This window comes from Candoia aspera, chromosome 1 (genome assembly GCF_035149785.1).
Source record: "Candoia aspera isolate rCanAsp1 chromosome 1, rCanAsp1.hap2, whole genome shotgun sequence".
NCBI lineage: Eukaryota > Metazoa > Chordata > Lepidosauria > Squamata > Boidae > Candoia > Candoia aspera.
In genome coordinates, this window is record NC_086153.1 from 80,665,679 (window position 1) to 80,677,979 (window position 12,301).

The 12,301-nt window shown below is 37.7% G+C and overlaps 1 protein-coding gene across 5 annotated transcripts in view; it reads right to left on the reverse strand.

Annotated features, from left to right (window-relative positions):
* Positions 1-321: 321 nt before the first annotated feature.
* The window catches only part of MAP3K4 (mitogen-activated protein kinase kinase kinase 4), a 107,161-nt gene continuing 95,181 nt past the window's right edge, over positions 322-12,301 (reverse strand). For all 5 annotated transcript variants that reach the window (XM_063307803.1, XM_063307814.1, XM_063307795.1 and 2 more), the window contains 5 exons: positions 9,552-9,711; positions 7,706-7,828; positions 4,666-4,772; positions 2,588-2,767; positions 322-881 (listed from right to left, as the gene is read on the reverse strand). In XM_063307803.1, the coding sequence (XP_063163873.1) occupies positions 861-881; positions 2,588-2,767; positions 4,666-4,772; positions 7,706-7,828; positions 9,552-9,711 (591 nt within the window). In that variant the 3' untranslated portion in view covers positions 322-860. The remainder of the gene's footprint in view (positions 882-2,587; positions 2,768-4,665; positions 4,773-7,705; positions 7,829-9,551; positions 9,712-12,301) is intronic.

Consider the following 12,301-nt stretch of genomic DNA (forward strand, 5'->3'; position numbering starts at 1 on the left):
TATGGAATCATCAAGCCTAGTTATACATCGCTGGGAGTTAAAACCACAGCCTGATATGTCAGTGAAGTCTATAACTGCAGGAGAATGACCTAAACATCTGGATTCACACTTCAGTTGAGACTTAATGGCAGATATAATTGTAACTGTGAGCAAACAGTAAAGGTGCTACTTACCTACTCAGAAATTTTAAAAAGCCTGTCCAAACTTTATTATAGCATAAATAGCTAGACTCTTGAAAAACAAAAGCAACCCTGCATCCCATAAAACTCCTGATGAAGCCATTTAAGTATCAGCTTCAACAACAAAATAGGAATCAAAGACTTCCTAAAATAAACCATTTATTGAGAAAAAGCTTTGAAATTTCATCAATCAACGTTTGCATAACAAATCAAGCTGGCCAATAAAAAACAGAAACAAAAAACAGAAAAGTAGAAGTTCACAGTCAGTGCACTCAACAAACAGGAGATTAAAAATAAGGTTCAGAATGCCTGATATAACACTAACTTTTTTTTTGAACCTAAACGTTCAAAAATCCTACATATTAACATTACAGTTCTCAGTCATATGAGAAACAGAGAAAGAACAAAAATCAGATCATGGTCCATTATACAGTAGTAATGGCACTTTCACCGAAACATGCAGCTTCTTTAAACTCATGGGGGCTGCCAGGGGAGCAACAGGTGCCAAGGGAAACAAACAGCAGCAGCAGCAGTAGAAGTGACGCCTGTCACTTGTGCAGTCTTCAGTCATGTTAGGTCTTGAGTCATATCCTGTGTCTCAGCACAGTCCGCATGTAAATATTACACATAGTAGTGATTCAAAAATACTTCACCCAAGTTCAGGGAGCCATGTGCATAGCTTCATTCTTCATCTGTGCACACCTGGATTGTAACAGGCAGAGAACAGATAATTAGCCCTATTCAGCTTCTTTTAAAAAAAAATGCTTCTCATTCACTGACAGTAACTCTTAAGGTATCTTCTACTGTAGTTCAGTTAAGATCTCCTGCAACTACTACCTAGACAAAATTATATCATTCTGTTTTTACTTTGCAAGAAAGGTGGAAGTTCCTCCAAAGTGTAAAAACTACACTACTGACACCATAGGAGAAAGCTAAAAAGAGTACAGAGTATCTATGGGTCTCCAAGTGTCATATATTAATCTAGTCAATTTAGCCAGTGTAATATAGTAACTAGGGTGCTGGAAGAGGTCAGAGGAGACTCGGGTTCAGCTGCACAAACTCACAGGGTGAATTTAGGTCCATCATTATCACTTTGCCCAATCTGATAAAGTTAGATGCAGGATTGTTATGTATTCTATCTAGAACTCCTAGAGGAAAGATGGCATACAAATCTAAATAACAAAAACAGATGATGATAATGATCCAATATTATTATTAGCCAATATCAGGCTTATAGAAATCTAGTTAAGATGCTCATGAATATGATTAGATTTGTTTCTTTGCTTATTAGCATACTTTATGCATCACCCCGATCTCATGATTCTGGGCAGTATACAACAATCTCAGCATCAATCTTACTATATAAACATTTACATGAATCAAACAATAAAAAAATTGTCCAACTTCCTTGCCCACTAGACATAAAAGACCTGATTAAAAAGGAAAATTCTCAGAAGTTTCCTAAAAGCCAAGAGAGAACGGGCCACAGTTATCTCTAGAGACAACCTGTTCAAAAGTTGGGACTACAACCAAGAAGGCCAGTTTTCTGGCCCACAACAACACTGCAGTAACTTTTTACTGTAAAACCATCCTACTTGTAGGTGCCTATGAGACTGTTAAGTATTACCAAGACCAGTTTATTCATTACCTAATCAAACCAATTCAGAGCTCTCCTTGTTCTAACATACTGGCCTGCAGGCTAAAAGGTCATTTTCTTTTAAAACTTAAAAATGGTTTTGGAGAACATTTCATGCTGCTTCCTGCTCCTCTTGGTTGAGTTAGTCTACAGCTATACTATTTTGTAGAAAACAAAAACTTTCTGAAGTCTGAATGCTGACATGTGTAAGAGCAACAACAGCCAAATAATTCCAAAAAGCTGACACACATCTTTCTTAAAACTATTTCAGACTAAGCCAAATGCTGCACTTCAGAATTACACTGTTCTGGATTCTAGCCAATGCCTTTCATTCCATCACCCTTCCACCTCCTGAATTCTTTGGCCACTGGGCATATCTGGTTAGAGTTAGGATATTTCATGATGCTTTAAAGATGCTTAGCACTGCCCCAAAACTGTGGGCTCTTCCAAGTCTGGCCCTTCCTGCCTTTTGTGTGTTGTGTATTCTCACGATGGCACACAAAGTCTAGTCATTTAGAAGTTGCCAATGTGGGGAAGCATTGTGCAGATGCAAGCAGTCTTTATCTCCCAATTAGTTAGCAGTTAAGTACTACTGAATTATTTATGCTGTTTCAGTTTTTCTGATGACTCTAACAGAAGAAAAATATGTAGTAATTGCTTATGAAGACTAGAACTAAAATCCACAAGTTCTCTTTAATTTAAACAGTTACATTTATGTTCTAAAGAATAAGATGCCCACAGCTACTAACAAGAATAGTGAAGCTTAACTAACCTTGACAAATGAATGGTCAAGGAGCTGGCTAGCTGTCCATCTCATCTTCGGATCGCTCTCCAGGCAATGAGAAAGGAAACCTTTTCCTTCTGGACTTATCCTTTCTGGTATAGGGGGCTTATGACCCATCCCTACTCTATACATGATCTGGAAGTTGTGTTCAAATTCATGCCAGGGTCTCTGTAACAAAGTATGAGTATCCATGTTGAAAGACTGAATTTTCTCACTGACTACTGACTAGGTAACATATACATCGTGATGAGTTAGGTGCTAAACTTCTTTTTTGATAGCATTAAAGCTCTGATAAACGTAATGAATAAACCTGAGTACAGAGATTCACAAATAAGCATGGGGAGGAGGCAGTTCCAATCAGTGTGTAAGATGTAGCTACCTCTCTATTCCATTGATATATTAAAGAACCAAGCAACGCACCAAATGATGTTCCCAAGCAGTTCTTATACTGATTGGACTTTCAACTGACATTCAAGACTCTTGCATAAACCTCTAAACATACATCCAAGGAAGAAGATGACCACTATCCGCAAGGAGGGATAAAGAAGAAAATGAAGCAAGAAATCAAAGCCAACAGAAGAGAATGCATTAGATGCAAGGGAAATTAGCTGTATTAGTTATATTAATTAAGCGTAGGGCTATAGATGTGTGACGGCCCCAAACTCAAAATTTTATAACATTATAAAGACATCCTTTACACTTTACTTCAGTGCAATGGCTATCAGATGCTTGGAAGAGAACATTACATCTCTTTCTATATTTACTGGCTCTGCTAAAGGTAACAGAGAAAACATGCTGTACCCCAAGCATTTTTTTTTCAAATCAGAGATGGATTAATTGGTATGTTAAATGAGACTTAGATCCAGTACATTGCTTTGAGTGCCTTTATTTTTAAAGTGCCCCCCAGCCTGGAACACAACAGAAGCTTCCTAGTTATATCACAGAAAAACAAAGGCTTTGTTCCAAGATGTGAGAACTCTGCCTCTTTAAGTAATTTAAGAGGAGGAAAGCTGCTTCATAAATTACAGTTTTCTAGGTAAGATTTAAATACACAATTGCTTGATTCACCTACGTATAACAAGACAGTCAAACGTATTTTTCTGTAAGGATAAAAATCTTGGGGGGGAAAAAGAGAGGAAGTAGCTTCACTTAAGCTATCTTTATTGTAACAAATTTGAATATGAGGTAGCCAAGCTATGGACCCTGCTGCATGCTCCATTTTTTACTCCTTGGCATCTGCAGGAGGTTAGAAGTAAATAATTCATCATACTTTATTTTCAAATCCAAACCAAAGGAAACTATATGTCTATTTGAGTACTTAATGAACAAGTGATGACCTAAACCTCAGGCCCTGCTCCTTACAGCCATGTGGGCCACCTGCCACACCTGTTATTCTGCCTGACCTCCATGTGTTCAGCTGGGCAGTTTGAAGTTGAGTTTGCTTAAAGTTTTTTTGTGCAGTCATACATTCTGATTCATACACAAAGCAGCATTCACACTTGAGGAAATGCAAGTGCAGTTTCTCTTCAGGGCTCCCCACTCAACACACGGGCTAGGGAAAGCAAGACAACTGAGTAGCTGTAGATGGCACGGCCAGCGTAGGCTGTCCCATGCCTACACTGAAATTCAATACATAACTTCATACATTCAAGCAGATGTCTGAACAGGCTTTATGTTTATGGGTTTTTAAGTATATTTACAATCATGGCTTATAAGAAATCTGGAAACTAACCAGTTCCCCAATTTAGATATAGCAGAAATCTGTGCAGACTTCCTGAGTTCTTAAACTGTGCTAAAAAGACAAGTGAATGATGTTGCAAGCCAAGATTCATTCGTACTTCAACTTATTAAACTAAGTTATATGCAGATGAATCAGATCTTTGTATTAAACTGAGGAGCGTACACTGAGTGTTTAAGTCAAAACCTATTCTTCTCTTGCTGATGACATTTAACTAAACAAAGTTCAAGTTATCCAATTCCCCAGAAATCCAATAATGGCATGTTTTAGATCACCCCCAGAGCACCCTGAGTAACTAAATTGGTTTAACATCATACAGGACACTTACCTTCCCCGTGACCATTTCAATCACAACACATCCAAGACTCCAGATGTCTGCTGCACGCCCATGACCTTCTCCTTTAGCTCTAGTAATCACTTCAGGAGCCATGTATGCTTTGAAACAACATACATGATCACATCAGTTTATTCAACAAAAGGAACAGGAGGCTTCTAAACAAAGGAATTTGTCTGAGAAACCAAATCATGATCAACAGATCAGTAGTAAGTTACCCATCAGTACTGCCATGTTAATAAGTACAAAGTACAGCCTTCAGTTATTCCATGTGAAAATGTAGACATTATTGCTTATTTTAGAAGCATTTTCATAAAGTTTATTTTGCCTTTCCAAGATATTTTCTCCTTATGAGAGAGCTACAATGACTTCAATGCAAGGGAAATATTTTCACACAAAGCTATGTCTATGCAGGACTGGTACAAAGCCAGAAATAAGTATCATAAAACCTTAGTAGTGTGTAGCTATTTGGATCCAATGCAGAAAAGGAGCTTTTTGGGGGGTGGGGAATGTGGGCATGCTCACTGCCCCGTCCGTGCTTTCTTTAAGAATTCCTGTTTTTTTCTGCCCTTGCACAACGACCATGTGGTCCCAGGAAAATGCACATCTGAGGAGGCATCAACAAGGTCATCATACCCAGTTACTACCTCCATAACTCATATGCCTATTTTCCTCAGATTGCACAGCTTTAGTGCGGGCCAGGAAAAGTTGGGGCTTCTTTAAGAAGTGACTGACAGGTGCAGCAAGTGAACACACATTCCTTCCAAAACATCTTTTCTGATTTGGATCCAAATAGTTGCACATCCCTATAAAACCTCTTCCCATAATAGCAAGCATAATTATCGCATAAGTAGAACTTGCATGAAAGTAAGTAGGAGCTAATAAAAGTTGCATTCATAATTACTGGTACAATAAACCAAATTAATGACTAGTACAGCTGCTGATTTAAAAAGCTGTACAGTAGCTGTTCCTTTTTGCCTTAAAAAAAGGAAGAAAAAAGGAAAAGATTTTCAGATACAATCTGTTCTTTGGCTCTGATTAGCCTTCTATTAGCAAGGCTCAAGTGAACTCCCATTATACTCAGCACCATACTCGTCACATGTATTCTGCAAAAATCAATTAAAATTTTACAATATTACTATCACTTAGCTGCTTATATAACACGTTAGAGAGTCTAAGACAGTCGGTGTTATCTCAGCAGTCCTTCCTAACATTTGTGTTAATATTCTTGCATTTGGAGGAGGCAAAGCATAAGAGAATGTTTCACCTCCGCTCCCTTTGTCATATTTTTCAGAACAGGGGATAGGAAATTATCTTACATCAGGGCAAAGTCTTTGTGCATCCTAACCTGGTTGTGCCTATTCTGACTCTTAGAAAGATCATATGCTCCTTCCATTAAGCCAAGCTTCATGCTAAATAAATAAATGCACAATAAGCTCTCCTAAAGCTAGCTACTGAATTAATAGTACAGAAATTATCAGAAACAGGAACTTTCCAACTCACTGCTTACCTACTATTCTACAGAAGTTCTGAACACTCTCTCATATCCTTCTCTATTTTTAAAAATTATGCAAACATAGCTGTCATATAAGCACATAAGCTGTGTACATTTAGTATCTGAAAGAGAAATCTCTTGCATTTATTAGCCTGCTTACAGAGACACCATAGCTATTGACATAGTTTTAGTGAACTGATCAAAATGTTCAAGAAAATCAGTAATTTTTCTCCAGCACTCCATGCAATTTGATTATATAGTACTCTACAATAAGCAGGATTAAACTGAATAAACAGTTTGCATTATCTGCTACAGGAGTCATTTATTTTTAACTTTATATTATCCTGGAAGAGGTTTATATGGTCACTAAAAGTCAACACCGGCTTGATGGCACATAATCAACATTTTATTGATAAAACTTTGCTTCTGCATAGAAACAACATATCATAGAAGATCATCAAGAAAAAGGGAAGGCTATATAGTTGGAATATTATTCATTGAAAGTTGTATGTGCCTAATTCCATTTTGAAGGCAGAAAACGGATGATGAAAAAAAGATTCAGGCCTCCAGTAAAAATCTATGATTAAATCTATGTCCACATTCACACTGCAATCTCTTGACTGTGCAGGTACTGAGAATTTTAATCAAACAGTATGTTCTCTTATGCAGCTTAAATATGTAATAGTATTTCAAGTATGCAGTACATGTTAGCATGGTAAAAGATAATAGACCAGATGTGTAGGGATAATCACAGAGTATAGAAGTGGGGCAAATATTACTGAATACTTTGCAATAACAGACAAGCAATAACAGACAAAACTTATGAGCACTTCACTGGTATGCATAGTTCGGACAATTCTAACAATGCAATCTTCAGATTTTATTTTTGATTTAAATTTACAGATCTGTAGTGACACTGATATTCCAGAAGATGGTAGGAATTAACCGATCTTGACCAATCTTGAAAACCCAAACAAAAGCTAAACAGTACTTCGAATGGAGGACCACCAGGAATATAATAGGAATAAACTGGGAAGTAAAAAACAAACAACAACAGAAGCCCGGAAGAAGGCAATGGCAAACCAATGCCATATAGTTGCTAAAGAAAACAGTATGGACATGTCCATGCAGTTACAAATTCCTTATCTTTTTAGCAACACCTGTAATGCTAAAGATTTACGTAAATAACATTGTATTTTAAATCCTCTAAGATTGCTGCTTTAAATAGTTTCTGAACCCCGCTTGTCTTCCGCCTAGCCCAGATGCATTCAAGACAGATCTCTTGCTCATACAGAATATTTTTTTCATTTGAGATGGAACTGATTCTCTCTCACACACAACACACACACACACACTTAATACATATTTTCTGAAATGAGCAAGGATGCCTGCATCAGGATGGATGATGGGTGGATGCTTGTTGCAGATCAGAACTCACATTCTTGTAATAACGTATGAAGCCAATAGCATACAGTAGAGTATCTCAATGGCCACTAGGCAGCGCTACATATGAGGATTTTTTTGTATGTTCTTCCTTACCTGCAGTTCCCAGAGTACTATTCACCTCACCAGGCATTGTTTGTGTATTATTCTTTAATTTTACCGAGCAGCCAAAATCTCCCAGCTTAATCAGTCCTGATGATGTAAGAAAAATGTTTGCTCCTAAAAGCCAAAATAAATGAATGAATGAATAAATAAGATTTCACAATTAAACATTAGAGAAGATTTTAGATCCAAATTATTACAGAACAATCAGGCTCAACTATAAATGGACATGCATTATAGATATCTGGACAGTTAATATTCCTGCTCACCAGTTCCTGTAAATATCTTGCATGCAATCCAGGGTGAGAGATCACACATCTTTGATTTATTCATCTGAATCTTATCTCTGACCCAGCACTCCTGCATTCCCCAAATGAAAGTTGGGAACTGCTGTTATATCCCTTTCACAATCTCTTAGCAGGAGGAAATGCCAGGAAGGAAAACTCTTTAGTTTGTACTAATTCCTGATCCCACAAGACTAATGGCAGTTGTTCTTACTTTTCCTCTCCAGTTTGAGCTCTGAAAGGGAGAAAGAGCTTCCATCTGCAGGATGCCTGTCTAGTGTATTGCTATGGAAACTGAAAATGGTCTTCAAGAGAGGCAGAGGGAGAAACTGAGATTCAGGAACCTGTTACAGTGAGGCAGGACAGCAAGCAGCATTAAGCATTATTTTGGCAGGTCTATCTGATTGCTCAAGCTAGCATGCTATTCTAGCAATCTACAAAACTGAGAAAGGAATGTTTAGGCCAATCCTCAGGTCATGATGACTTACATTTAAAACCTAGCTCAAATTGCAACTTGGCTTTCAAATGGTGGAAAACAACCATTAATGTCATATAATCAAGCTTAACTGCCTACTGCTGCTATATCCTAAACAATCTCCTAAACATCAGCATATAGTATTTTCTTTATAGACTTTTATGTACGCTGTGATTATTGTTAAACATTTTCCCATTTGTGTCTTGGTAAGTGGTCTCCTTTATCAGTAAAGAATAGATATAATCCAAAGGCATCCTTCAGATTCAGTGGGAAGCGTCAGAATTTTCTGTTATTTCCTAATAGCCTTCTCTTAGAAATTAGTGGTAAACATTGACATTCGTTAAGGATTTGGCATCTAGTCATACAGAGTATTAGAGATCAGCTTCTACCTTAGGTAAAGGTAAAGGTTTCCCTTGACGTAAAGTCCAGTCGTGTCCGGCTCTAGGGGGCGGTGCTCATCTCCGTTTCTAAGCCTTAGAGCCAGCGTTGTCCGTAGGCACTTCCGGGTCATGTGGCCGGCATGACGACACGGAACGCCGTTACCTTCCCGCCAAAGCGGTACCTATTGATCTACTCACATTTGCATGTTTTCGAACTGCTAGGTGAGCAGGAGCTGGGATTAACAACGGGAGCTCACCCCGCCGCGCGGTTTCGAACCGCCGACCTTTCGATCGGCAGCTCAGCGGTTTAACCCGCAGCGCCACCGCTACCTTACGTTCTATCATTATCTGTAACACAGGTATTTCACTTTATCTGTAAATACTGATCATTATCTGTAACACAGGTATTTCACTGTATCTGTAAATACTGATCATTATCTGTAACACAGGTATTTCACTGTATCTGTAAATACTGATCACAACTGTGAAAGATACAACCAGTTGTAAATTCTGGCTGGCAAGCAAGCAAACCTCTCTTAAATACTAAAACCTCCTAGTGTGAAGAGGAACTGAAAAAGGCTGAAAATAATGCAGCAAGTTAGTTGAAGTGATCTGTTTCTAAAAGGTATATTTACAGTTGGCTTTAAACAAAAATCTGTTGAGCAGCCCATAGTAAAAGAGAAATCTAAATAATTCTCTACCTTTAATATCTCGATGCACTATACCATGTTCGTGCAACACATTGATGGCAGTTGTGATCTGCTTTGTGTAGAGCCTAATAACATGTTCTTGGAGGCCCAGCCTTGACACTTCTTCCAGAGTTCCCTCGTCACAATATTCCATAAAGATATACATTTCTTCCTGTAATTGAGGTGCAAACAGTTTTACTTGGACTTATTACATCCTCACTAGGTAGAATACAATTTTTTCCTATAGGTATGGTCCGGTAAGTTCTGAATGTGAAATATGAGAGCTAGTTTGGTGTGGTGGTTAAAAGTGATGGACTAGAAGCCAGAAGACCAGGCATTCTAGTACTCCCTTAGGCACAGACGCCAGCTGGATGACTTTGGGCCCGTTGCTTGCTCTCAGCCCTAGTCAAGAAAATCGAAAAACAGCGATCTACCAACCCACACTGGACCAGCATGGCAGGTTACACTCCATAACCTTCAGTGGAGAAGACTTCACCCTGCAGTGGACTGATCATATTAGAGAGAGAGTGCAACAGAGTGCAAATGCTTGTTCACCATCAGTACACTGTGCAGACAGTAGCATAAACTAGGAGACATGGCAAATCTTTGCTGTGATGGGCCACAAACATGGTTACAGCACACACTGGAATATATGAAATACATCACCCATATAATTTATTGGATGTCTAAAGTAAGGGAATCATGGTTTTATATGCCTTCTACTGTTGCATCTTGCTCTCTCCCAAAGGACATTTGGCAGCAGCCTTTTTCTCAAGTTTCAGCCATAGGGAGAGAAGAGAATCAGGTCTACTTCATCAGCTTCCCTAAAAGAAGAGGCCTCTCTCCAACTTTCAACCAAGTTGAAACAGAGCTAGTTTTTCAGGCTATGCAAACTCTTTTTATGCTTGGTAGTTAAAACAGACTGATGTCCAAGGTGAATTTTCTTTTTCCTTCCTGGAAAAGGTTCCTTGCACATGATTTCTTTGTATTTTAAGACAGCAGGTAGGGGATGCTACCTCTTGTAATATTTGTTAAGTATTTTATCTTATTGATATCCATAAGACAGTTTCTCTCTATAACGCAAGCTGCAAAATCAATTATAATAATTTTATTAAAAATTACAATTACAGTGATAAAAAACTAACCCAAACTAAAAAAAGAATAAAAAGAAAAAACAGAAGGTGCAAAAAAGAAAAATAGAAAAGAAAAAAATAAGAATACAGTAAAGAAAAAGAGAAATATATAAGGAAATGACTTCCCCCTTCATCACAACAACTATAAACAATTTTAGTAACTTATCACCTTCTCTTAAAATACAACAAATGATCTCTTCTTCCCACATCCCTTCTCTTATCTATAAACAAATCCTTAAAGCCTTGTTGTTTCAGTCCTGATCAGCAAAAATCTATTAAGGGTTACCAGAGATAACAACATATCCATTTTAACCTTGATCAAATAAACCAACATTGTATCCCTTCCTTTTACTTTTAACAATCTTGATCTTTAGTCCCTTCAAATAATGTCCTAGAATTTGATTTCTTTTCATTTTTTCTTTGTCCCTTTTCACAAAATTCTTCAAAACTTTAACAAGCCTCTTTTGTAAATCCAATATAGCAAAATTATCCAGGTCACTCTCTTGGTTCGTTATTTGTATATCCCTTTTTAGTTATTAAGACATCAGCCGGTTTCTTTTGTATGTCCAGTGTAGCATCGTTTTCTATATCATTCTTGTAGCCTGTCATTTTTAAATCCACTTCAGATCAGTCTCAATCTTGTCAGGTAAAACTTGTTCCTCTTTGATAACATCTTGTAAACACAGTCCATCTATTGAGGCAGTCAATCTTAAAATTAACTTCTGGGTCCATTGTTCAAAAATATCCTTCAGTATGTCCAGTGTTAAAATATTTTGCTCCATTCTGTATTAATAAGTTAAATCAAAGTATTCTTCTCCTTTAATTGTAATCCTTAATTCCTTCTAGTTCCCACTACTGTCCAACCTTCAAAGTCTCCTCCTATATGTTTTTTTTTAAAGAATTCAGAACAAAAGGATTTTCCCACAGGAAGGATTCTTATAATTAATTCCAAAATCTTATTTGAAATCCACCTGGACCCTTAGTCTGTGTGTAACTTTCCAAAATCAAAGTTTGGAAACCACCCTTTTGCTGCTTATTCCATATATATACAGTTGTAATCGAAATTATTCAACCCCATTGCAAATCAGGTTGATTGTCAAAATGTACAGACTTTCAGCTGTTTGCAATGAACAAATCAAACAAAAGCAATTGAAATAGCTCAACCCAACTGATGCTTCAAGTGGTGTCCCCAAATTCAACTGAAAATGCAACTAATAATGACTTCTCCAGTTTCAAGATTATTCAACCCCCTGAATAGAATCCGTCACAACAGCACACATACAGTATGAAAAACAGGTGTTGTCTGAACTAATCAAGGGCTCCATTAGCTGCACCAGGGGGGCTTAAGCGGGAACACATGAAATACCTGAAATGGCTAGTGTCACATTTGACTGCATGTTAGAAATACAGTATGGCTAAGTCAAAAGAATTGTCCTAACAGTCAGGAACCATGCTGAGACAAGGAATAGGTCTCTAGTGTTTTATTACTGCTACATTAGACAGAAAATCCTAACAAACTGAAGAAGCGTGGGAAAAACCCAGACAGAGAAACCCCAAAGTCAAGGCGGGCCTGATCTGTGTCTCTTTGAATGGCTGCTTAACTTCTCAGTACTACGCATGCGTTTTCCC